The sequence below is a fragment of the Anser brachyrhynchus genome (genome assembly GCF_964034855.1).
Source record: "Anser brachyrhynchus genome assembly, chromosome: 1".
NCBI lineage: Eukaryota > Metazoa > Chordata > Aves > Anseriformes > Anatidae > Anser > Anser brachyrhynchus.
In genome coordinates this window covers 31,082,104-31,109,970 of record NC_137694.1, presented here as the reverse complement: position 1 = coordinate 31,109,970, position 27,867 = coordinate 31,082,104, and the positions used below count along the sequence as shown (strand labels likewise).

At 37.2% G+C, this 27,867-nt stretch overlaps 1 protein-coding gene across 27 annotated transcripts in view; it reads right to left on the bottom strand.

The window, feature by feature from the left end:
* NRCAM (neuronal cell adhesion molecule) overlaps positions 1–27,867 on the bottom strand; it is a 151,475-nt gene that overhangs the window by 56,502 nt on the left and 67,106 nt on the right. For 14 of the 27 annotated variants that reach the window (XM_080569867.1, XM_080569887.1, XM_080569878.1 and 11 more), the window contains 8 exons: positions 12,062–12,247; positions 9,347–9,364; positions 7,262–7,367; positions 4,614–4,810; positions 3,932–4,054; positions 3,424–3,594; positions 2,918–2,974; positions 802–913 (listed from right to left, as the gene is read on the bottom strand). In XM_080569867.1, the coding sequence (XP_080425993.1) occupies positions 802–913; positions 2,918–2,974; positions 3,424–3,594; positions 3,932–4,054; positions 4,614–4,810; positions 7,262–7,367; positions 9,347–9,364; positions 12,062–12,152 (875 nt within the window). In that variant the 5' untranslated portion in view covers positions 12,153–12,247. Of the gene's footprint in view, positions 1–801; positions 914–2,917; positions 2,975–3,423; positions 3,595–3,931; positions 4,055–4,613; positions 4,811–7,261; positions 7,368–9,346; positions 9,365–12,061; positions 12,248–27,867 lie in introns of those variants that run through there. The other 13 variants (XM_080569889.1, XM_080569890.1, XM_080569891.1 and 10 more) reach the window with 3 other exon arrangements.

Below are 27,867 nucleotides of genomic sequence, written 5' to 3'. Positions count from 1 at the left end.
TGCATACATCTGCATGATGCCGCGCTGCATCATTTGCAATTACTGGCTTACCTCACTGCTACTTCAGAGTGCTCTGCCTTCTATGCTTTTGTGCATTGTCAACATGTTTATAGCTCCTGAAATAAATAGGTACTAAAGATTTTCTACTTTCACACTAGCCAATCTATTCTCTTTCTTCCTGAGAATGAAATTGATTTAAGATCAAACTAGTTCATGAAGTTAAATTGCTCTTTAGTCATTTTCTACTTGCACAATTAGCAACAAAGGCAAACACGCATTATGTGGAAGAAACAAGTACCAATTAAACCCAATTACAATGAGAAGTTGGATGTAAGTAGCTGAAGGTATGTTCTAACAACTCCCACCTAGATGATGCACTAAGTAATTATTAGCATATGTGAGCAGCTTTTTCAGATTATACCAGCAGATTCTTATCTATTTTTATACTATTTGAGAGCTTAATGGTTATATAGTTAGGAAAAAAACAGAGACTTATTTCCCAAGTGCAATTCTGCAGGCATGTGTCCAAGGTTATCTTACAACATTTCTTGCTTGTGTCCTGGAAACAGAGGCCTTCTCATATGTTTAATACATAAGAAAAATAGTTATGTTCACAGTCAGTTTTAAAATATGCTGATTTCCAAAATGGTGGACTTCCTTCAAAGTCCTCTTTCCATTTTACATTTCTATTTCTTTAAAATACTTAAGCTTACATAGCAGTAATGTTTTAGGCATCTCTGAAATGTTTCCCTCTAATTCTGCATTTTTATTTAGAAAAGCACGGTCTAAAAAGTAACTCACAATCCTGCTGCAATGCACTCCAACAAAAGGACATTTCCTCTGAGTTCCACTTTGTTACTTGTGGTACCGGTTGGTGTTAGAAGAATTGGTGGCCTCTCTGTAACCGGCTTGGCTGGAACAAGAAAAAATAAAATAATTAATTTCTGTATTTTATTCTAATGTTAATCAAATTCATACATCCATTCTCACATTTTGGACAGAGATTTTGATGCACACAGGCCACTTAATTAAAAATTATCATGTAACACACCTACATAGTTCAATAAATTAAGCTTTTGACAGACATAACGTAATTATATCTCAACTTGTTTAATGCTAATTTTGAACACATACCTGAAAATATTTGTTATTGAAGAGGGGAGCATTTGATATACAGTTCTTACATATGCAACTATCTATGGATCCATACTGAGTATAAGGTTACTTAGGTGAGTGAGTGAAAGTCTGAATGTTACCAAAAGTTTCTGGGCTTCCGTCAAAACACAAATAAAGCAAAATTATTAAATTCAAAAATATAATCCAGGGTGTCACATGGTATGCTCCACTTTGAAGTATGTTTTGTTCAATATTTTCTAGACTATGTGAGACATCTCTGGAAATTTAACCTTGTCTTCTCCTCTCACTAAATACTTAAATTTATTTCAAACTGTTCCCCAGTCTGGTAATAATGAACCATTGATTACCAACAAGTTTACTGCAGTAAACAGACAGCTGTAAGACCTATTTCTGACATTATATTCTGTCAGTTTCTGAAGTCTACTATGATATTTCATGTGCCTTCATGGATATTAGAATAATAGCAGGCATCCTGTAAATGTTCTTTTATAGCAATTTTAAAATATAGGATCAACTTGCTCTAAAGCACAATAGTAATCTGAATCATTACAGTAAACTTTTTTTTTTTAATGTGGGCAGAAACAATAAACTACTTTATTAGTTAATGGGATTTATTGATAGATTGACATAAACAGAACACAATTTTAATACAGTATGTACCATGAACTCCTTAAAAACTAGTACCTGAACAACTTAAAGTTGGGAGAAAAGGGCGGTCTAGTGTGAAGAACACAGTCAACAGTTACAGGCAATTAGTAGTCTACCTAGTTTCAGCACTGTCTCATTTTGCAAGACTATGAAAATCCACAGAATTATCTCTGGTATTTCTGAGTTGTAAGCCAGCTGAATGTTTTCCTTATTAACTGTAGTTAATACATCATTTTGTGTTCAGGAACATATTTCTTATTTGTTCTTAAATGAGATCTTATTTTTATGCAGAGAATTAAAATATTCTGTGCCCCGATATACTTCAGATTATAGTAAGTTATGATTTAATATATACAAAGACTAGCTTGACAAGGAGAAAGAGAAATCAGAACAAATATGTATTTTCTAACTATCTCACACAACATTAGGTGGGGAGTCTAGATGCTCAACTGCTGTGGTATGAATCTTACCCTAAAGTCAGCCTTGCTAAACACACATACACCTGCTTAGGAGAATTTCATTCACAATATACAAAAGACCATTCAACATATATTAATGAAAAGTCTCAAACAACAAACAAACAAAACACACCTTTCCCCTACAAGGTTATTTATACAGATAGTATTAAAATGTTTAGATTTTAATTAATTCAGTTCAGCTCAGCATTCATGAAATAGATTAAAAATGAATGGTACATTCAAGGAATTATTAAATATGAAATGCATTTGTTAAATGCTTAATTGTTATTTATTATGCAGCATGTGATATTGAATAGTCCTAGTGATAATGAACAAATCAAACTACTAGTAAAATTGGAGGAAAAATATAAACAAGCTACACAGTATAGGAGCAAATCAACAACTGGTAAAATCTGCATCAGTGTGAAAGGACTCTTATTTTAAGAGTTGGTATTTTTATGAAGCATATGTTACAGTAACATTAAAACATTAACTATTTGAAAGGATCACACTGTGCTGTCCCTTTCTAAAGCATGTATTATCACCAGTACTAATAGATACCTTTTATTAGAAATCAAAAAGGGAGCTAAAGGTTAAGTAGCCATGGAGGTAAAGTTAGTTAACTAAACGCTACTGTGAAACAGGGAGTATCAGTGGGGACCAGTATAACTCACCACCATAAATATCAGTGTCACTCAAATTAGCAGCTATAGTGTCATTCAATGAATCCACTGAAATAAACAGAATATCATGAAGAATGCATAAAAGAGGGATAAATCAAAGTATTGGGAATCAAAAGGTGATGATATGGCCACGGTGAGTTAATCAAATGATTGATTAATTTATTTCAATAGTTACGGCAACAATATATTGATATTCTTAATCATGAAAACCATTTAAAAAGTTATTTTTTACACTGTATTTTCAATAATCCAAATCCTAGAAAACATTTTTTGCAAGAGACAAAACCTACTAAGGGGGAAAAAAGACAGCTTTTAAAACGGATTATATAGAAAGAAAACTGGAGATTACGTTTTAAAGAGCAATGCAATTTCTTATTCAGAATTAAAACAACACAATTCCCTAGCATACAACTACTAAAGTTGGGCAAACCATCTGAGATTTCTGGATGAATACTATGCAAGTATGTAAGTATATAATTAGGTAATGCAATACCTACTTGAAAAGACTTTTACAGAAATGGGTTGTTTCTGCTGTATAGTTTGCGTATGATTAAATCTTGCATAGCAGATATAGTCCTCACGGGTGTCTTCTGGTTGTACATTAGAAAAGTAAAGGTCTCCATTTAGACCTTGGGAAACTCTTTCACTCTGAGGCAGCCTTTGGAAAGCTGAGGAAAAATAAGAAAACATTTATCTCAACTATCATACATATTCCATCGTTATGATTTGCAGACTCCACATTTATTCCATTATATCTTTTGTAGGTTTGTAAATATGTAGACCTTCAGAAGTTTCTTGTAGAGCTCCCTTATCCTGCCATTCTTCCTCAGTGTTAATCTACGACTTACATTAAGTTCTTCATCTGCTTTTGACTTCATGCTTTTTGGCAGCATATCTGCTTGTTTATTCATTTCTACAGAACTGGAAATTTTCTGTAGTCTTGGTAAGTAATTATTAACTATGTAGAAAAACTGTGAAAAGTGAACTAAGTCAAAAGAAACTCACCATTATCCATCCAAAATATTATAGGTGGTGGTAAGCCAACTGGGGGTCTGCAGTGTAGTACTAGAGAATCACCTTCTCGAACCTGGTTTGGTTCTAGTTTTTCTTTAGTCCACAAAGGGGATCCTATAGAAAGTAATTAAAAAACTTAGACCTTCCTGAAATAATATGTTCTAATAAAACTTACGAGAATGACAAATTTTAAGCTGAGAAGCTTGAAAAACTGTTCTGAGATTAAAATCACATAAAAAGCTGTAGAAGCAGTTTATCATTAATTAAAATTTTTGAGCTTTATCATCTTTTTGGTTTCAATCTGTTCTGAATTAAAGCTATTATAAAAACAATGGAATACAACCATCAGAAAGATAGTTGGAATTGCCCTCAACCATTCTGTGCCTTAGTTTTAAACGGTTTATCCCAATTGTAACGTCATAAATACAACCCAATTTTAAACATCTCAGGTCATCCAGATGTACTGACAAAAACTAGGAAAGCATTTGTGGTTATTAAATATTCTAAGAAAGTTTGGGGGACGTGCAATATATTACCAAATCTGAATATCAGAAATTACACTTTCAATCACTTTAATGATGTATTTTTTTAAAGGGAAAAGAAGAAAATGAAGCAAAACATCCATAAGAAAACAAATACATCTCTTTCACATTTTAGTTGGAGTTTCACTTACTAGAAGGCCTTATAACAATATTGTTTGAAATGGCTGCTCCTCGTTCATTTCTTGCTGTACACTGGTATACTCCTTCATATGCTTCTGCCTTCCCACCATTCATAATATTTATGACAAGGGTTCCTGAATTTGGTTTCATTGTAACCTGTTCATCTTTATCTATATCAAAATGAGTTCCATTGCGTGTCCAGGAGAAGCTAAATAACAAAAGCGAAAAGAGAAGTTGCTTCTTCAGTTGCCATTTGTATACTATATGGAGAAAACGATGAAAAAAGTCATTTTCAATAATACACGGCATTTATTCTTTAGCAGGTAAGTAACAATTGTTCCCAAACTAAATTAATCAATAAAGTAAATAGCAAATTAAGAAATACATTTTTTAATATAAGAAATCTGCCAATAGTTTAAGATAAAAGGCTTGGCTGAACTTGTTAGTGGAATCCTTTTCAAAGTCAGTATTTTTATTTTAAAAATTACAATAAAAGATGCAGATGTTAATCATATATGGAAAAGAACTGATATATTTTCTACTAAAGGTAATATAGTAACATCTGCTAGAACAGATATTCCTAAAGGTGCATTAGCATTTCCACTTTCAAACCTATTGTTGAAAGGTTTTATAAACCTGCCTTTAAAAACTTGCTTAGGGCTGAAATGCATCATCTCGGGTCCCAGCAGGAAATGATTTCTCATAATTGGTTTGGCCATTTTAAAGTTCAGCACATGAATTAAAGACTGTAGTGAGTTTGATTTCTTTTCGCTATTCTAACACAAAGAATTATGATTCGTTAAATGAAATGTTGCAGTCTGATAGTCCATAAATCTAGTAGTTTTATACTGGTGTTAAAAGAACTAGCCACTAGAAATGAAGACTATTTGAACTCATTTAAAAATTGTAAAAAGCCAAGATTTGCAGCATCCATCTTATACTACCGTAAACACCAATTCTTTATTTTTTAGTTAATTTTTTAAATTTTCGATTAAGATTTGTTAATGGTCAAAAGCACAGTTATACAGAGCTAAACCAATGCCTGTGAAGTTTTGAGCACTCGGTTCTGAATGCTGTGAACAGCAGGTTTTGTACTTGTTACCCTTCTGCTTCATAAACTTTGACACAAACACAAATACTGTATATGCTTACAGGTTAGAATGCTACCTGGAAGTATCAATATATACGGTACTGGCAAAGCTCCGATTTTAAGTGACTTAGATTATGCCCTGACCTCCTGCAGCTGGACAGCAGGACCAGACATGCTATTTGCACTTTGTGGTGTGAGAGCGCCGAAGAACTGGACCTGAGCAGCTGCCTCGCACTGCAGTGGCAGTATTTTTGGGAGGACCTGTGTGCACAGTGAATGAATAGTGAACCTCTTTCTGAGGGCTTTGCAGGTAAAGCCGCAGAATGTGGGGTTTCTGTAGTCCTCAGCTACCAGTAACGCTGTGAAGAGTGTGTGGAACTGTAATGTAGCTTCACATAAGAGGTGACAAACCCCTGAACTTGAGATTCAGAACCTTTGCTGCTCAAGTGCTAGATAGCAGAACATCCGTAAACCTTTATGCCAGCTTTGTGCCATGTCATTATGCCTGTCAAATTAAAATGCTCATAAAAAGAGCAACATTATGATACTCCTATTATTAACAAAACACTGAAAAGGGTGACAGTATCACAGAAAATCTCCATCTTCACCATTCCGCTTCTGCTTCACCATTCAGCATGATAATGACCATGATCCTAAGGCAACCAGAAAGAATAATGTAGAAAAACATCAGTTATTCATATGAAGTATATTTAATGAGCTCGGTATGTGTCTGAGGAGCAATTATAGACTGACATTGCTAATAAATTGCAGCGTAACTCTACTGAGAACACAGAAATGCACATTTCTGTTTACAGTCTCGGAAATCAGAAGCAGTTACTGGCAATGACAGAATGCACCACTGCTACTGAGATTCCAGTGCAGGTATTCAGCAAAAATATTTGGAAGCTCCTCATTTCAAGACACTGAGGCAGGGTTTTAAAACAGAAGATGATAAGGAATCCAAACTATACACAGCATTGCCATTTTTGCTAAAAACAAAACTCAAGGCTTGCAAATACACCTGGTAAATCAAGGCTGCTGATCATTTAGCCATAGACTGATACACTATACTGGACTCCCAACAAAATGCTTACGCATTTCAAGGTGAACCTCATAAAACTGAGCGTTTTAAAAAATGTTGACTACGAATTTACTAACGTTACTCTGAATTTATTCAATGTGCATTCTTCTTAGACACTATGCCTAAATCGGAAATGTGCTGCCATTCAGTAGGGCATGCCTTTTAGTGCTTTCCATAGACACTTACCTATCTGCTCCTTTACCAATCTAGTATTATTTTGTTGCTAGAGCTTTGAGGAGAAAAAAAATACTACAGTTACTTGCTGACTACAGAAAAGTTTAAATCTCAAGGATAAGCATAGTCAAATATATATATATATGTATGTCACTTTCTGGCAGCTATTTAAATTTCAGCAGGAGTGCATGCATGTTTCTGTGTGTGCAAGCATACACATAAGAAAATACATGTTAGTTTACAAAATTTACATTATTTTCTCCTGGTTTTCCTATGTTATTAGGCCGACATAAGCAAAATAAGATGCTACTGACCTAGGAGGTGGTTTTCCTTTTGCTTCACACTGTATTACAATATTCTCTCGAGGGTCAACAATATAATCTTTTGGAGACTGCTGAGTTATCGTTGGAGGCTGGGACACTTCATTGTGGAATATAAGAAACAGACAGGAATTTAACAATATCTTCAAAGCATCAGCAAGACAGTTATGTAAATGGAGAAAGCAGAACTACAATAAGCAGCAAAATCATCAACAAAAGACTGGGATTAAAGTATCCTTTGTATTTGGAGGCTGAACCCCTCTACTCCTGTAGATCAGTGTAGCTATACAACTTAAAAGTGAGCTATGTCAGTTTACAGTGGAGGAAAATCTTAGTCAAGAAGCTTATTGGATATCATTTCTATACAGCAGATTTCAATAGACCTTCATGAAGCCAAAGGACACTTGAATTCTAAGTCCAACATATCTCAGATGAACAGTTGTGAGATATAAACCCACACAGAACATTTTTAACACACAGAAGGAAAAATATATATTACTTTTTATTTCTCCAGATTTGACGTACTTCCATATTCTCCATGGTTGTAAACTTTTCAGAAATTTTTCATGCTCAACATACTGAATTAATCTACAAAGCATGCTTTTAGGAGCTACTTTTCAGGAGTAAAAAATGTTAGAAGTAAAAGATGACAAAAATAGTAACTAAGAGTTTCCAAATAGAGCAAATATATAGGAAAAGTCTAGTACCGATTCTCCTAAAATAAAAATAACAAAAATATAATTAATCTTGTGAATTGCCCCAGGAGAAACAAACATTTAAATTTGATTTATCAAGCATTCTGGAATTATTAGCATAAAATAGAATTTATTTGCCTGATAAAGTGGATGGTGCCTACCTATTTAAAGTAATTTATAATCTATTGCATTATCTATGCACATTTTTCATAGATAAATCCTGTTTATGATAATAAGATAATGAGAAATGTGTCTTCCTCAGCATTATCAATCTGTTTATAGTTTAGTGTCAACTAAAGGAATCAGTTTAATAACATCCTTGCGAAAATGCCTGTGCAAATATTGTAAACTGTCCAGCAATACACTCTGCTGCTACTTTGGGGTCACTCCTAGCCAAAGTATTTCAATCATTAGTTATCTGTGTTCCCACGTCTCACTCTAGCTAGTTAAAATTGTAAAACTGGGATTTTTAGTTTAAGTCTTCCCTACCATTATACATGAAGTAAGGATTCTGAAGGAAGAGGTAGTGGTCTATAAAGCACTCCCCTTGAGAAATGGCCAGAAAAAAAATTAATATCATGGCATCGTAATGAGATATCACAGCTAAGCAGGAAAGAACAGGCAATGCAGAGCTAGCTTTTGCTCTTCTTCCTCACTGCAGAAAGGAGAGGGATTAAAAAATGAAAGCAACATTGCTACATGATGAGGACGTTTTGTGTATTTAGACAAGCGGTGATAGTCCTTCTCCCTCTCAGAGGCAGTTCACAGGGTCAGTACAAATCAGATGCTTCCTTGGGAAAAGCGAGCATACTCTGAAAAGGGACATGACATGAGCAATGTACCACATACAGTATATTCCTCGCATGCACATCAATGACCTGAAGGCTATGCACTGAACTTAAAACTCATTAAATTAACCATGATACTAGAGCTGTGTTAGAAGATCCCATAAAAGATTAGGCATATTTAAATAACTGTATACACTCTTTTTAAGGACATAAAAATATATCCAACTCAGACATGTAAAATAGCATATATTTTACATGTGCTACATATATTCCAATGAATTTTTTATCAAGTATGTTTACTCCTGAAAGTATTAGTTAAAAAAAAAAACCACTGCTCATGCTGATATTAAGAATTTTAATGTTCAGATAGCATACAATCAAAAATCATATCACTCATTTGATCAAAATACCAGAAAGTTTTATGTACAGTAGCATTTTCTGAACACTGCATGCACAAAGCATCTAGCCACAGCAAAACAAATTAAAAAAAAAAAAAAAGACAGAATCACACATTTTGGACTGCATACTCAATTTGCAACACAATCAGTATTAATTTTCAGCAGCACACAGTCTAGTTTTTGTGGACAGGAACTTACATTCTTCTAGAAGTTTTGCTTTTATTCCCCCATCAGAATCAGCAGGTGATTGGAAAATGGAGATTAAAGAGAAACATTTGTTAGTTAAAAGAAAATTAGCATTTTTGAGAGGGAAGATAAGTATGTCTGAAAAGTGCATTGGACACCATGAAAAAGAAAACTGCTAGTATTGTAACCTGGGCCATGATGCCTTAAATTCCAGCAACGATTTCTGTGGTGTCAGAAATTACTACAATTATCTCAAAGTTCATGGCATAAGGACCTTTTCTAAAGTGTTGGTTTTTTAAGGGCAAGTGTGGTATGTGATTTTGGCCTTCCAAGGACACAAACCACTGATACTGAGGAAAGAGGAAATTAGAATTAATGGAGTGCATTGCCCTCATGCTGAAATCAAAATCAATCTCCCCATATGACCAAACGGAAGAACAAAGAGAAAGCTTCAGGCTAGAATTACTCTTACAGAAACAAAAGCATTTAATTCTACTCAACAGACACGCAATCCCTTTTAGTTTGAAAAATAACTACAAGGAAAAAGTCATTTTGGTTTTTACATCTTCATTGCTTCAGATATTTTGCATATATCTCTCTTCATCATTAATATTTCAGAGCAAGTAAACTGCTTTTGGTCAGCTACACTGTCAGTTGTCGCTTACCTACAGCAAGACACTGAACATCATAAAAACTGCTAACCCGGATGAAACCTAAGGTCCAAATAATCAAGTATTTTCTTACCACCGCGTTTCTGTGGTGGGTGTGTGGGGAAGACCCACAGAAAACACAACACAGGCTTTCTCTTGTGGTGCTCTCCCAGATGCCATTCTAACCATTATTTATGAAAACAGTAACATAATTACAGACATAATTTCAGTTAATATAATCTTTGGCTAAAAATTGAAGTATGTGACTTTATCAGATCTAACACAGCTATTAAATATTATGTAGTACAGATCATGTTAATTGAGAGTTAATGTGATACATCTAAAAGGGCTACTCATTTTTGTCTGCTAATGCATTCCTGGTTAATTTAAGCTGAAGTGCTGCTCTGCACAGGAGATATTAGAATGGTGCACAATTTACATTAGTTTCTAAACTACAAGGTGTTAAAATGATATTTCTAGCCTGCAGAAACATTCGTGGAGAAAAATTAAGTTTAGAAAATTAAGACTTTTGTTCATCATACTTGTAAAGCTCTCTATAAACCACAATTTAACGTTCTAAAGGCATTCACAGCGCTACAAGTCTCTTGTCATTTATATATATTGATCTTGTCACAGAAATAAAGGTCATTGGCTTGAGAGGCTTGGAAATATGTATGGGGGGGAAACACACTGAAGCAGTCGCACTTCATGTCAATGATTATTAAAGAAAAACATGCATTTATGGAAGGGAGGAAGGTATCAAAAACACAGGGGTAAGGAAAGCCATGAGGATCAGAATCCTAGGTGAATTTACTGATGTATTAATTCATCAATTTAATGCCAGCCCTGATGTACTTTTCTCTGGCAATTAATCTAACAAATGAATAGTCAATGTGAGGTGCAACATGGTTCACTGAATTCTGAAAATGTGATCATGCTTATATGAAGAACAAAATAAAAACCTGAAGCATGAATAAATTCATAGAATTAGCTATTAGGGCTATAAAACACAGCAGTAACCATTGCTTACTTTTCAGCTACCTCTGTTTTCCCACTATCACAGTCTAGAATAAGACACAAAAATTTCATATCCTGGGATTTCACCCCTTCTAGATGTTTCCTGACTGGTTAACTCTAGAGTTCCCTACTCAGCACACATGCTCTTATGTAAAAGTTAGGTATTTAATTCTTTTCAGGCACTGTTTAGGAAAGCTAAGAGCCTAACTTACTCTTCTGGATCAAAAAGCAAGATGCTAATTTCCACGGTGTGGGTATTTGAATATTTTACTGGATCTCATATCATCTCCTGGAAACCTCTTATATGAAGATAAGTGCGATTGTTTCACAGCAAATAGGAACTGTCCTGTTTTTTGTTTGTTTGTTTGTTTTTGTTTAGTTTTGTTTTGTTTTTAGCAAATTCACACATAATCGCAGAATGGCTATGGTTGGAAGGGACCTCTGGAGGCCATCTGGTCCAACCCCTCTGCTCAAGCAGGGATACCCAGAGCAGGTTGCCCAGGAGCATGGCTTTTGAAGATTCCCTAGGAGGGAGAATCCACAATTTCTTTGGGCAGCCTGTTCCAGTGCTCTCTGTCACCTGTTCAGTAAAGAAGTGCTTCCTGATGTTCAGACAGAACCTCCTGTGCTCCAGTTTTGTGCCCAGTGCCTCTTGTTCTGGTACTGGGCACCACTGAAAAGAGCAGGGCTCCATCCTCTTTGCACCGTCTCTTTAGGTCAATTGAAATTGCCAATCTGATCTTAGTTTCACAGATAATTAGCGTTTAGCTGGGCTTCTCTGCCCTTCTTCATTTTGATCGACTAAAGCGTTCAATAAAGACACACTACAGTGGTATATCTGAGAATCCTCTGTTAACTTTTCTCCAGTGAATCATGTAAGATATTTTATATGCAGTTTTTGAAAACCTTCAGTAAATATTCATAATCATAATGTCCTGACTGAAGTGAGCAAAAACACTCCATGTTCAGTTCCATGTTGGAGCTATCTTCATCCTCCTATACTGAAATTATTTAACTAATCTTCCATTATTCTGCAGTTATTTAGCAAGTTAATACTTACAGTCAAGAGGTACATCCAATGCAGAAATCATTTGGCACAGAAAGAAAACCAATGAAGCTTTGCTTGCAGATATGCTCTTCTTTTTCATCATGATTTTAGGCTGTGTTGAGTAAGTCACACTTGAATGAAGTCCAACTTCATCAGATTAGGTAGCTTGGAACAGTTATGTACATACAGACAAGAAACCTGGCAGATAAAATAAGAGAACAATAACATGTAGATACTACGGAGAGTTGAATGATCTTACGTTAGTTAACATGAAATACCATCAGTCTACTTATTATATATCCATGGATCCTGGCTACACCATGTGCTCTACTGAAATCCAAGCAGACATCCAGAAGTTCCTTGGACACCTAGATCAGAATACTTGCAGGAATTCCAAAGGAAGACAGTGAACGCTGATAACTTTGTTGAGTGGAAATACAAATGCCTTTTCTAAGAAGAATAAATCTTCAGCCCTAGTTCAAAAACAGCATATATTAGAGATAATAGTCACCTGAAATAGATTTTGGTAATTAAAACTCTGAATGCCCACCTCGTCTCTCTTTCAAATACCCTGAAAAAAGTCTTTGAAGGAGTTATTTTAGGTGTCTACTCTAATTAAAAGATCTCTGGCCACAGATTTGCAGATTTGCATAGTAAACTATGGGATCTAAATGAAGCTTTGAGTTAGACAACTTAGTTCTCCCATTTTTGAGCTTTTTCTAATAGACAGTTGTAGACTGAATGCAGACTATGGATTGCCATGCTGAGGTGCTGGCTTATCCACTGTATAGGTACCTAGGCTCCTACCCCTGGATTTCTGATTCCAGCCAAAATAGGTAACGTAAAAACACTTGTCATATCTAGCCTGAATGCCAAAATGTAATTAACTATCAGCACACTACGAAACTTTCTTCTTTCCTATGTGAGAAGGTGGCAGAAATGAAAATCTAGGGAAATCTTCTTTTCTGAAGTGGACTAGGTCTTCCTCCTCAATCAAGCATGAGCGACCATATTAAATCAAGGTAGAAGAATGATTCTGACTCCCTTCTTATTTTCACTGCATTCAGGACCATGTGCTAACTTAAAAAAAAAAAAAAATGTAAAAAGTTGAAGGATTAAAAACTAGTTTAGCTGCTGGTGAGCCCCATCATCATCGCTGGCGACCTACAAAGTGCTGTAAGAATACAGCCTTAGAAATCCAAATGTTGCTTACCCAACAGCAGTAATTGGACATCAGCTGAGAAAGTGCTTTTCATATGCCAGACTGACCAGAAAGTTCACAGGGATCAGCATGAACTTATCTTGAAGAGAGCATTTCCCAAGCTAGGCATAAAAATGGAAACCACAATGCTATCAAGTCTACAAGAAGCAAAAGGTGCAGAGAAGCTGCTGCCTTACAAGTACTATTTTAATTCCTGAAGCTGATTTATTGATTCCTGAAGTTACTTAAACCAGTCTATGCAAAGAATTTGCCTTAATCTTCAGTTTACAGAAAAAAATGGTGTCTGAATTGCTGCCATAAATGGGCTTTCTCATTGTATGGTCTTCTGGTCAGAGACTGGAACTGGAAACCAGCACTGAGGTATAGAGCCCAACCTCTACTGACCTAGCACGTCAAACTCTCTGATTCTTACTGTTACACGAGTGTTTGTTTTGAGATCCAAACATCCCAGCAGGTCAAACTCCTAGACCCACATTGCTCCCTCGAGCTCTCGGGAACTGCTGACTAGGGCACCATGTGAGAGGGCAAATTGCTTGTTCACATTCAAAGCTATCTACGCTATGGGACATCATAACAAAACAACTAAGCATTTGTCATGGCTGATGGAGTTATAAGAAGACTCATCGGAAGCAAGAACACCTAAGTTCTAGCCCTTGCATAATTATTTATACAAACTGGAATTGCATGAGCAGAGAAGGTGGTGAGCCTAACTCCAAACTACCAAGTAAGTGGTTGAAGTGTACCACAGGGAGGCATGACAAGTGGATTCAGACTCTCCTACAAAAATAAACCAAACCCTCTCACAATTCCAATGAGCACCCTAAAATGCTGGAGCTTTTAAATGGAGAAGGGGAGAAATGCTTCTGCCATCCCATTTTTGGCACATAAGCTAGCTGGTGAGTTTCCTCTGTTCCCTCTGCAGTCAATAAGCTGAAGAAAGGCTTCTCTTGAGAATGATGCAGAGCACTCCAGGACGTTCCCTGCGCTGAAGTGCTCTCCAGAAGAGCTGATTTCATCCCACTGACTACAGCTGTCTGCTTTTCTTTGGCTGAACTAGGTTTTCACAAACTGCCCTCCTGATCTTTATGTAACCACTTCGTTACCTCACTGCAAGTTCAGCTCTGAACTATGCATCTGTATTTACAAGCTGCTCTCTCTGTACAAGGTGTTTGACCCAGGATTTAGAGGACACTCTTTGTGCTGTTTGACAAGTGGACCAAGACTTTTACTGTTTCTTCTCCAAGCAAAATGTCAGTTCTCTTTAAGAAACTCTGAGAATCTGATTATTCACTTTAATGTCTCGTTCTTTCATTGTGTAAATTGACTACTGCAGTAATTTGAGAGTATTTTAGAATTAGCTGCATTCCCTTTGAACAAGTACAAATGAATACGTGAGCAGTGGTGAATCAGGCATGTGCAATTGAAATGATTGTGAAAATAATACCCTTGAGAAAATGCCTCACCTCATCCACCACTGCTATTGCGACATTCCAGTACGGCACCTCTTGAGTCCACTGCTGCGATGCCTGGGTGTGACGCAGGATTCAGCAGGCGGCGGGAATTGCAAAGCTGAGCCCGCACACCGCCTTGTCATTCTGCACAGAGGCAACGTGCCCGGATGATTTGTGATAGAACATATTCAACTGAGAATGATTTTAGGTTCGTCAGCACAACTGCACGCTCTCGTTGAACGTATTCCTGATTACATCTGACATAATTCAGTACGAATGCAACAGCCGCTGACTGGAACTAAACGCTGTTTTGACATAATATTATCTGATACAAAGTACGGCCAGACCTCTAAATGCAGATCAATGTAAATGCTTCCATTTCAAAACCTGAAATATTTATACAGCAGACTGCATTTTCCTCAAGCTAATTTACCTAATAATTTTCATAAAACTCAGATATTTTGTCTTTCCTTTTTCACAGGAAAACACACAGATTTTGACAGCTCATACGGGATTCTATTCAGTGATTTGTATAAAATAAGATTCCCTGTGCTTACATACCACTTACATACATAAAATATCAGTTATGCCTCCTATGCTTCATGCTGAGATGCTCATTGTTAGCAAAAGCATGGACTACAGGTTGAAGCTATGGTGTAGCCAACAGGAGTCAAGGTAAATACGAACGCATATGCAAAGTATAATAATATTTCATCACAAAGTTTAATATCAGATCTCAAAGGGACAGCTTTTTATGTACCAGAAAGGAGCTGGCATCAAGTGAGAGACATCTAATTCCCCAACACCCCCCTTTAAAAAAAAAAAAAATTAAAAGGACATGATTACTTTTCAAGGGGGGGCTACAGAAAGACAATGACTGGGAGCGTGAAAGCACCCATAAGCCCGAGGTAGAACATTTGGCAGCAGCACAAAACACAGCTTGGTGCCAGTGACCTCTTTGCTGTGACTCACACGTCTGGACACTTTTGATCAGAAAAAAAAAAAGGACAGAATGACAAAAACAGATGCTCTGAAAACACTGAAGGAGCTAGGAAAAACAGCAGTCATATGGAAGGGAGGCAGGATCTCAGTCTTCTTTTCATACTGTAAATGAAATGGGCTGGGAACCTTCTCCTTAGTTTAAGAGCAAATGAGACATCCCAGCTTACATCCCTTCCCCTCCGAAGGAAGCCCCCATACCACCTACACCATGGCAGCAGTCACTGAACCGTGCAATGCCCTGAATCACACCCAGGCATCGGCTGGCAGAGTGCAATGGTTGGCTCATATCAAAATCTGCCCCAGTGGTAACAACTGAACAGTGCATGATCATGAAATGCACACAGTATGCTGCACTTTACAACAGTATACTGGTACTGAGTAGTGTTAATTACTGATTAGGATAATAATACAGACACACTCTCAGTGGACATCTTAAAGTTAAGGCACAGCTGACAGAGGGAACATCCTTCTCCTGTAGCTCCAACAGGGGTGGAACATCCTTACGTCGTCTTTAACAAGAGCACGCTGCATCCTTGATTCCCTCGTAACCACAGCCACAATGTTCCTTCAAGAGGATGTAAGATGTGCAAGGGAGTGTATTTACTGAAATTCCACCTAGTGCAATGAACGTATTTTTTAAAAATAATATTAATCTACAGAGTTTTGATGCAACAACTGATTATGTATTTTTCTATTCAATTAGATTATACTAAGACACAAAGATCTGTATGAACGTCATTTCCTCTGCTTCATTGGTCTAACACCTGCATTTTTTCTCACAGAGAGTATACAGCAAAAATAAACACTTTTCAAGGGAAACTGTTTCAAGGCCACCTTATATAAAGCTCCACAGAAATGTGAACAACAATTTCAGATTAGGTAAATGGATTTAATGATAATGTGGATAATACACACATTTTATTTACATAATGTTTTTAATGGAAAAAAGCACAAAGAAGTGCTTGCTTTTGATAACTGCAATTCCCTCACCAAAGCCCTACCTTTGTAGGGCTTATGTATTTTATACAACTATGCTAACCAGTGAAGTAACAACAGTATGACTTACTATCTTATCTTACCTCCTGTTCACCAAGCTTATGCCCATTATTTCCCCTGCTCCTTCACCTTCCCTTTCTCCTCCACCTCCCAGTTCTCCTCCAGGCTAATTACAACAGCTCTTGAGAATTCTGAATATCCTTGGGATGTTCAAACCAGCATGTTCCTATTGTTAAAACTCCTGAATGTGTTTCAGGTTTTGTTTAAAGTTAAACAACTGTTTAAGAATACCCCTCAGAGATCTGCTCCAGTGCTGAATAGTTGTGGGTGGCAGGGAGTGTGGGATAGTATGGGCAGGCACCCAGGACAGTGGACACCTCCAACGTTTTGGAGCTTCACCCCTGAACAAGTGCAGAATCCCGAAAAACTAGTAAAATGTTCGGTTAAACCACAACATTGATAGCTTCCTTCTTCTTACATGGATTGCTGGCATCTAACAGTATTTAAAAACAAAAATCTGTCTCGCTCAGTCGTCTCAATCTGGCTTAATGATTGCCTTGTCTTCAGGGTTATTGCTGTTCTGCCAAACTTCAGACCACCTGCTAATTTCAAAGCATAAAATTACAGCTGATAGAGTCAGCAGAGAAAATGTTACATGTGATTGGCCTTTGCATTTGCTCCTCATGAGAACACTACAAGAAAACCATTTATTCATTGATGCGCCTTTATTGACAATCATATATTAAGACCTGCTAGCCAGTTTGCTGTTCATTCAAGTCTGGTCTGTTTCATTATACAGCTCAATTTCTGCACTTATTAATCAGTTTCATATCACAGTAAGTGAATGCTTTTCAAAGTCTATTACATCAACAGCATTGTCTTACCAAACTTGTAGTTTTATCAAATATTAAAAGATTAAAATCAAGTTTTCATCAATTATTTGTTTTACAAGCCCTACTTTCCATAAGACTATGTTGAGTAGAATTAATTTCACTCACGGTCTTTAATTCCCTATCAGCTGAATCCTCAATCAGCTTTTTCCATATGTTCACTGTGATTTATATCAGGCTATATTTACCCTGCTCAATCTGCTTGTCTACTCTGAATCTGGGCATAACACCAGCTTTCTTCCAGTCTCAAGGAATGCATTAAAAATTAAAACCTGTGAACTAGAAATTTCCCCCACTATCTCTTTCAGAATTCAGAGGCAGACCCACCAAACTGATTAAAAATACGTATCTCCAATACTTACTGTTTAATAACTATTAATGGCTGCTAACGACTACAAAAGTTCTCCATCCTAGCATGATGTGTGCTTTTTCTTCAAATTTATCATGTTGCTTGTAATAGTTTAAATTAACAGTAAAAGAATAAAATGTTTGTGAAGTAGCTCACAACACAGTGCTATTCCTGTTTCTTTTCTTAAGACTCGTTCCTATAAAAATAAACATAGTATTTGCCTACTTATGTCTCCCATGGCAATAGCCAACACATCTGCCATTCAAACAGAAGCTCTTTCACACACGTACCAGAGCTGATTACGCACCCACACAGCCCCAGCACAACAGGATCCAATTGCCTCTAGGGGAACTTCAGCACCAGCTGCTGAGCCAGCACCACACCAGCTCCATTTTCCACCCATTTCGCATCGCCGCTGAGCTGTGCTTGCTCCATGTGGGCTGAGGCTCTCCCAGCTGACACAGCCTCGCACGAGGTTGAATCCTCTGGCCCGGGCAGGATTGAAAAGGGTCCAGAGTTTAGGAAATGGCAATTCCTCAGCTTTGATCTTTTCCACATTGACAAGGCATACGCCATTTGGATCTTGATTTGTTTACTTGTTGGTTTGGGTTGTTGTTGCTGTTATTATTATTTTCTTCTCTCCAAGTACTTCTCCCTTTTTCTTCTGGGAGTCTTTAGTATTATTATTCCCTGAACACAACAGCATTTTATAGCTGCTAACTGCATCTCACTGGCAGACCACTGTGATGCACTGGGATGTGATATGCACTGGGATACAGCTAGAAGAGCGAGGGTGTAGGTGCTTACAAATTCCACTCATCGAAGTCTTATTTCAAGTGTCTGTTCTAGAAGTGCAAGTGTCACATCCTAGAAGTACCCACAAATGCAGAGTAAAAAAAAACTAAGCACAAAGTTCAGATGTCTGACTAAGGGCTGCGGGTAACCATGTAAAATCAGTCACTATCCACAGCCTCAAATCTTGTCTCGAGAGCAGCCACTTAGATTTGTTTTTAAATTAAAAAAAAAAAAATGGAGCAGGCAGAGCTGTCCTTTTACAGTTGTCTTGTGTATTCCCTGAGGACCTATGCTGGATTTAGCCCTTGCAAGGATTTAAACAGAGGAGCATTTGTTTTCTAGATCCTGCTCAGATTAAATTATAAACTGCTTTGACTGGGGCGATTACATACATGGCGGAGCAAAGCCGCGGACACCTCTCCAACAGGGAGGTAAACCTAGTAAGCCCTGGATGTTTAGAAGCCTGCAGAGTCAAATCAGCAGCTGAATGGCATCTTTGGATTGCAAATTTAAACTCAGCTCATTTTTGCTTGGGTACTTTCTAGTGTCCCAAATACTCTACTGGATTCAGTTTTTTTCATCTTCCTTTTTACCTCCCCATTTACAACAGAAGATGGAGCAGAGCATAAAAATCATGTTTGGATGACATTTATTACAGTAGTCCTTTAGAGTCATTATAGACTGCGCAAACATGCTTAATCTCTTCTCCATGTATGCATACTGTGCTCTTTCAAAAACTTGGTTAAAGTGCTTGAATTGAGTTCAGCTTTGCAAATCTGCTGAAGGCTGTGGGAATACACCAGAGGGAGTGAAAACATAAGTCACAGAGTTGTAGAAAAAGCATAGTTTTGCTTGAGGTGCCTCACTAGGCATGGTGATTAAGGAGAGTAAAAAATTCAGCTTGATTATTAAATTTCTCAGTGAGTTAGAAATCATTCAGAGTGAGTGCAAGAAAACAAATTAAGAAAACCCATTTTTACAGCCGCCTGGATGTTAAAAACAGGTACCCACATGACAGTACTGTGAGGACAGCTCTTTGGACCATGCTTTAACATCTTTAAAGACAAAAATAACCTAGTTTTGCTCATTAAATCCACTTTCAGATGGTGTAATTCAGACTGAATTTCAACCAGACAAAGGCTTCCAAGTAGCCCATTTCTCTCCCTCTGAAAGTCTTGCAACAGAGAAAATAAATGCTTGTGAGAAGAACGTCTATGAATCATCAGACTGCTGTTATAGTAATACTGTAGTGTGCAAACAGAAGCGGAAGGAAAACTGTAGAGTGGGCAGAAGGAAAATGCACCATCATCCTGAGCGAAGGCTCTGAACTCAGTGTCTACAGCGCGTTCCTTGTAAATATGCAAAAGGGATGCTCAGCTGAAATGCTCCCTGAAATGTTAATTTCTTTGCCCAGGAGATATGATGAAGGGTTTCTTTCCTTTTTTTTTTTTGCTTTTTTTTTTTAACCCAGGAGAAGCCAGAGCAGGGGCTTCAAAGAGCTTGCTGATGAGAAGCTAACACATGCTGTATTACTCTGCTTAATTACCTTGTTTACGTCCCCACAGCTCACCTCAAAAGCACAATCTGTCTAGAAGCGTTCCTGCAATCCTGGAGATATTCTTGTGAAAAGCTTACTGTGCAAAAGAGCAGAATCTGATTCAAAGATAGGGAAACTCCTCCCCCTGGGAAGTAGAGCAGAAACCACTAATCTTAGCGTGAAACGCCAGAATAGTTATGCTAGGGAGGAGGTCACTCGGAGCAGGGACAGTGCCAGAAACTGAGGACTAAGGCATTCTGTCAGATCGAAAACCCTAACAAGTACACGAACAAAGGAGGGTAAACAGCGCGGAGGGAACAAACTGTTCGAGCTCCAACCAGCTCCCTGGGTAGATTTTTGGGAGATGGGGGCTGGGGACTGCCCGCCTGTACGTCATATCTATTGAACAGGCAAAAGTTAGCACTCTTGCTGTTTTAATTTTAATTAGCTCTATTAAAGGAGTTACAATGACATCTTTTAGCTTGGAATCTCTGCACACCATTAGAAACTAAAATTAATATTTTACCACGAGCTCAGATCCAAACACTTCAAAGCTTTAGAAATACGCCTGCCTTTCTCTTGGAAAATGCTGGTAACATTCACGGTGACGACAGCTGCGTGGATCAGGTCTGTCCCTGCTCTACACAGCACTCATTCATGCTGCTGCTCTTCCCAGCAGAAAGATGTGAGACCTCAAAAAACAAGCGACTCCCCAAAACGTGCAGGTATTGCCAGCGTTGTCCACATCTCACAACCAGGTCACCATGCTCAGGTGTGACGCCGAGGATCATTTACGCAGGGATGACTACTGTCCTAGCAATGGTCAAAGAAAACTAGCCAATTTTACAATTTTCGGACAATTTACAATTTTACAATTTACACAGAGAGGCAGGGACGGTCACCACCACAGGGGCAAACTCCTCCTTGCTACACAGCCAGGATTTCTTCCATTCATAACCAACAGGGCACACCCTGGCCCTGATGCATTGTCTTCTGTCTGCAAATATTAACAGTAATGTCAGTCCTCCATTAGGTGGCAGATTGGCCCAGAGAGAGGCCGGGGTAGAGGCTTCTCTGAGCTTGGAGCTGAGGGAGAAGAGGGTGAAGGAGCGGGACAGGCAGCTGGCAGCAAAACACAGCAGTGGGATTGGTGATAGCAAATAAATAGCATGGTCTGTGGCTTGCTAGGTGGAGGGGAAGGCAAAAAGGAACGGAAATATACATATATTTAAAGGCATTAAGGTTGAAACTACATGTTAAAGCTTCATACGTGGGGTCAGATGTAGATAAATAGATGTAGATAAATATATTTCAGATTTCATACAAAGAAACAGAAGAACTCTACGTGAAAAAACACTCTTGCTGCAATTACAGAATATTGAAAAGAACCAATACCTGGAGGCTCCAGACAAGTTGTGGATCTCCCCGGATCCATCACAAGGCAAATGCCAGGACATCTGTGTACTACACAGAGAGATGGGAGCACAGATCCGCATCAAAGGGACTCTTCCAGAGCCCTGCCCTTTGACTCGGAAACACAAATTATGGGTATCCTCCTCATCCCACTGCTTTTATTTCAGTCAGTGCTACAGCCAGCCTGACACACAAGTGAAGGATTTTAGTTCAGCGCAGGAGAAGCGCCTTGGATGAAATGATGAGAAACAAAGGTGAAATTAAGGATGAGCAAACATTTTACCTGCTGTTATTTCCAACTGGTGTCAACTGTTGACAACAATTACCTAGTCTACTCCTTTCATTAGTATTTATTTATCCAAATACACAAATCGATAGACCCAATGTTATTTTATTTCAGTGGGACAACTTGGAATAACAGATACAATGTACTAAAATTAGTATTTTTTAGGATTAACCCCACATTTTGCTGGTGGTATCCAATCTGATCTGCCCCTGGTTTCATCTGAACTTGGCCTCTCTGAAGATTTCTTCTATAATCTTTACTGCAGCTGATTCTCTTCCCTAGCCATCTTCTTGTATCTGCATTATCAAAGACATTAAACAAAAAAAAGAAAGTAATTCCAAAATACGAATGAAGGACTTATTTTTATGTGTTTCACGTTTATGTTAACGTGGAAAAATTTCTCTGCTATTACAAGGGTAAAGGATTAATATGGCTTTTTAATTTAATGTATTTTTGATTTTAATGTATCAAAAATAAAACCCTGCAGCTTAATTCTCACAATAAATCTCCCACTTCTAATAGAGTTTTTAAAATACCATTATAAAACTGAAAGCTTCTAAATGAGAAGTGCTAACCTACGTCCCCATGCTGGTGCCCCTTCACTTAAAATGTATTTTAGATGTTAAAAATATTTTGACTTTCTGTTTACAAGAATCAGGGAAGGCACTTAACACCACTGAAATAACATCATTTTAGGTGCAGCTTAACAAAGCAGTAATAGGACAAAACTAATAACTAGAGCCTGAGTGAGCTATTATATACAAATCATTAATTCAAACCTTTAGGGTAAAAAAAAGCTCATTATTCACCAAGAAGTTAATCCGGTTTGTTGCCTAACTCAGAAATAGCTTTCCTCGCATTTTTTATGTGTGTACGCTATTCATTAATGAAACAAAAAAACTTACCCAGGACTTCATATCTATTATGTAAGTAAACATTGCACTTTGATGTAAAAATCTACAATGTTCAGAGGTTCATTTGAATTTCACATACACATTACCACTGAGGAGATAAAAGAAATTTCTTTTATAATGCCATGTTTACTACAGTTTCCTTTGGCTTGTTACAACTAATTTATCCTTTAAATCAAGATCTCAAATCCAAACAACACTCACTGCAAGAATAGTAATATTTTTCATTTAAATTTCATTTAAATCAAGTTCAGTGCAGTTCTGCGCTGTCACATCAATGACTGAGGGAAAACTATTTTTCCATTCAATGCATTCTTTCAAATTCTCTGTTTTTCTGTCACACGAATACTGTTCTAAGGACAAATAGTATCATCCCACAAAATTAAAAATAAATATTGAATTAAAGAAAGAAAGATTCCTCAAGGTAAAAATAGCACTGCAAGAGGAAAACACATTACAAAATCCCAAAATCACTACCAAAAAATATCTGAAATTCTGTTGATAGTACTGCAAAAGTACATTACTACTAAAAGTAGACTTTTATACTTGTAATCCATACTTTTCACTGTTAATAGTAGGTAAATTGATGTGTGTTATTTTTTCCACACTAGAGAATGAATATATTTAATCAATGAAAAATAAAATAGCTTGTTAACATATCTACATATATAAAATCTACATAATTCAATGAGGCATCAAAAGAAACATCTGTGTTTTCTGACAATACATCTATGCGCAGAAACAAGGCTGCATGATTTTACCCCACCACAGAATTCTTATTCTCAGGAAAACACAGTTTTATAATTATGCATCCATTTTATTTCTACAAAATATCTTTTTTTTTTTTCTTAAGCCAGGTTATTTGCTAAGTTTCTAGACATGCACAGAAAATGAAAAATAGATTTCCCTTTAGTAATATGGGCACACGCCATAGGAATTTCTCACAGCACAATTATTAAAAAATTTTTAAACAAATTCTGCCAGTTCTAATTTTTGCACAGTTGTAACATCTAATATGTATTTTTTATTGAAAAAAAAGACAAAATATGAACATTTCAGATGGATAAACTTCAAGAAACTACAAACAGGAAAAAAAGACATTTAAAAAGTGAAAATACACGATTTTCCTAATTAGCTTTGATTACATCAATCGGCTGTGCTTTATAGCTTTTATAAATGATCTTAGTCTGTGAGGGAATTTTCAGTCAGTCCAGTTATAGATAGAATAACAGTATATCAAGGCAGCTTGTCAATCAGACCCCTCTCATAGCACATCTTGAAATTTTGATCTTTCAAAGAAAATACAAAGAACTGCTCACCCACCTCTCAAGTAACACCTGCAGGTGATACAGCTGTATTAGCATAATACTGTCCTGGATTTCAACATGTAAAGAATACAAAATTGTTATAAATCAACATTAAAGGCTAAAATGATTTTCTCAGCCATGCTAATTTATATTGAGAGAGATGCTGTTGTCCACAGATTTTTAATTTTACATTAAATTGCCTTACTGCTTATACACCAGAGAAACCATAATATAACTAAGACCAGAAAGTACTCTTTAATCTTCAATATAAAATTAAATTTTGCTGGTTTTTCAATTTATCCAGAGACTTAGCACCACTTAAAACAGTGCTTTGTTCTATTCATTTTAATCAAATGTTATTTTAATTGGGTCTGCAAGGACATGTAGGAACTACTGCACCGTTGGGAGGAATCTAAGTTTTGATCTGCTGTTCTTAAATCTCTCACATCAGCCTGGGTTTTATTCTCACCTTTAACTTCCCTTCAGGCGTTATTCCCTAGGGTTCTATGACTCCAACTCCCAGTTCAGATTTGCTCAGAAGAATATCGTGTCTATCTCAGAGCAAGAGCTGTGAAAAGCAGAACCCGTGGGGACTTTTGTAGTTTTTGTATGGTCTGTGGGAAAGAGTTAAAGGCTTACACGGGGCTCTTGGGAAACACTTCACAGGGCAGATGGATGGGGCAAGAGGAAGGCAACCCTACTCAGCATGTAGTTTCATGACGTTTACGAGGGTTGCTGTTGTGCACACCCACTACAAGAGCGGAGTATCTCCTTGCGAAAAGAAGCAACAAACCAAGGCAGGTCCTTAAGACAAGCAGTTGGGAACGTATGTCTTGTCTCCCGCTCCCAGCCTGATCTCTCCTAAGCTCCTTTCCTTCTCGAAGGCAGACACATGCCGCCTTTTCTTTCTTCCTGAAGGCTGTAAGCTAGCTGGACACCACCAGACTGGAGGAAGAGCTGTTTACCATGCTGCTGAGAGAGTAGCCATCTACAAAGAAGGGTCCTGGGAAATAAAGTCCATCAAGGAACAAATCAATCAGACTTTAAATGAGAACACTCTATACCCCATATGGAGGTAAAGGCTTTGAGATATGGTTTTTCTCAGTAATAAAATACTAAATTAATAATAAAATACCCTCTTAGAGAGGGATGTTTCAACAGCTGAGACAAGCTGATAATAGCTTGTGATTCCTCTAGGAGCACTCCTCTCACAATCTGTATTCCTTTCTTCTTTTGTAGTACATTGACTCAAGCTGTTTCACTACAAAGATTTGGTAGTTCACCATTTTCTATCCTAAACCACATGATAAATTAGTTTATAATTATTCTACAATTAAGTTGGGTTCAATTTGTCCAGACAACATATAGACTGAAACTAACAGATTCGTTCATCATCAGAGTAAAATTTGAAGCAGAAAATCAACTTACATCTCTAAGTGCATGAAAACGCTGTCTTTAATATCAATACATTAAAATATTAAAAGAAATTGAGGTTGTGTTTGGTTTGTTTGTCGTTGCTGGTTTTTTGTTTTGTTTTTCTTTTTTGCTTAGCTTCTGTGTGATTTTCTTTGTCTTCTCATTTGAGATCCTGAAATAAACTTCTCACACTGTTTTAGATGGAATTGGATCAAGCTCATGGAAGGCGTTATGTAAGGGGTTATGTCAAGTTGGTTCCTGTAGAATATTGACTGGACACAATGACAAAGAAAACCCTTGCAGCCAGAAGGAAACAGCATAAAACAGGCATCAACATGCTTTATGCTTTTTCCTTCTCCCAGAAGGAAAAAGCATAAAACAGGCATCAACATGTTTAGGGCACATCAACAGGGCGTAGGAATACTTCTCCTATAACCCTAAATAGCAGAAAAGGAAGAGTCTGTGTCTCTGTTAAGATGCACGTCTTAAGGCTTTTCTTTCTTTATTTATTTATTGTTAACCAAGTGTGGAACACAAGGACAACTGACCTATTTGCACCCATTATTATTTATTAAAAAATGTTTCAGGCTTTTTAGTGCATCATAGGGAATCTCTGAAATTACACATCCCATTTTTAACTTCATAGTTGGATCCTTAACAGCAGCTTGATACTGTGGAAAGGGATTGTCTGGAAGCACCCCGTACAAAACCGTACAGATGATAAAGATGAAGTAAGACCTTTTCCCATTCTCTTTTAATCTTGATAGTGGGTTCCCAGCATTAGGCTGGGTCCAATAAATTATGTGTGTTTTGACACATAATGCTTGCTGCTGGGTAGCTGCCGTGCCAGATAATAAAATTTCTGCTTAATTAAACCGCATTCCTTTCTTCTTCAACAGCTTAAACTCTTGGCTGTTTTTAATACTGCAAGATATATTCACATGAGTATATGCTGGGAAAAGTGTGATATACCTGTTGTTTAATATCAAAAACCAGTATTTCCAGACATAAAGCCAACAGTTGGCATGACTGAGACACTCAGAACTTCAAACATATGCTTTCTCACATGTTTAATAAGAGAAAGTTTACCTAAGTCACTGCACTGGTTTAGCAGAGATACTGAATGTCATGGGGAAAATGGAAAGAGGAAGAAAAGACTCAAAGATTTAAAACGGATAGAAGAATAGTTTAAATGTTGTTTAAAACTGAACCAATTCTAATGTATTTGAGAAAAGGTACCTGTACCAAAAAAAGCACCTAATGAAATCTCAGTCAAGAAAACAAATACAATTAAACCTAAAATAACTTGACCACTAAGTGAAAATGAAGTTGTCCATACAATTCTCTTTGATATTATAAAAGCATACAGGTCCAGAATATAAAACTAGTTTCTGCCAGCAATTGAATCTGCAGTTTCCTGATCATTAAAGTACATCACTTCAACAAGGGTACATTTCAGGACTCAGTCTTTCACATATCCTATGGACTTGTAGGTATGAAATGGGAGGTTCACGTAAACTAGAACAACTACTTTCTTAAAAGTCATCCTCCTCTGCTTTGCTGCATTACAGAGTTAGCTAATCTCCACAAAATAAATCAGAAACTGGGGGGAAGGGAAAGGGGAAATAAGGGCTATCCACTCAATGATTACACTCCCTTTTTTGTAAGAGTGGGCCTTACAGTTGTCTCCAGCATTGCCTTTCTCTTGAGTGAAAATGTTGATACTTAATTAGGGAGGATTTTCACGCTAGGCTTGCTCTAATTTGATAACAAATAGTTTCCAAGAAGATATGGAGGTGCTGAGCTCTTCTTCGGTGCCTCACTGCAACTTCCTGCCCTCTCTCCTTACATTTGACTTAGGAATTGTAGCATCCTCAAGTTTGTTGACCCAAGAGAAGAGAAACCTAGGTAAGAAAAAATCCGGTTCTGACCTGACAGAGATCACCCAAAAAGGTCTACCTTTTTGGGTGACATCTTCTTTTGGATGTCATCTTTTGAATGACAACCTGAAATTATACGAAGTGAAACATCATGTGAAACTATAGCCTCAGCCTAAGCCTTCGTGGAACCAAGCTGGGCCTTACTGAAGTATCCCCATCACTCAAAGTTGACTCTGTTTCTCCCCACTGAAGCACTGGTGAAGAATACTCTTCAACGCCAAGGAAAACAACTTCAGAGCAGAGCCAAAGAAACTTCTAAAAGCATTGTCAATGCAGCAGAATAAGAGAAATGTTGCTTTTGGC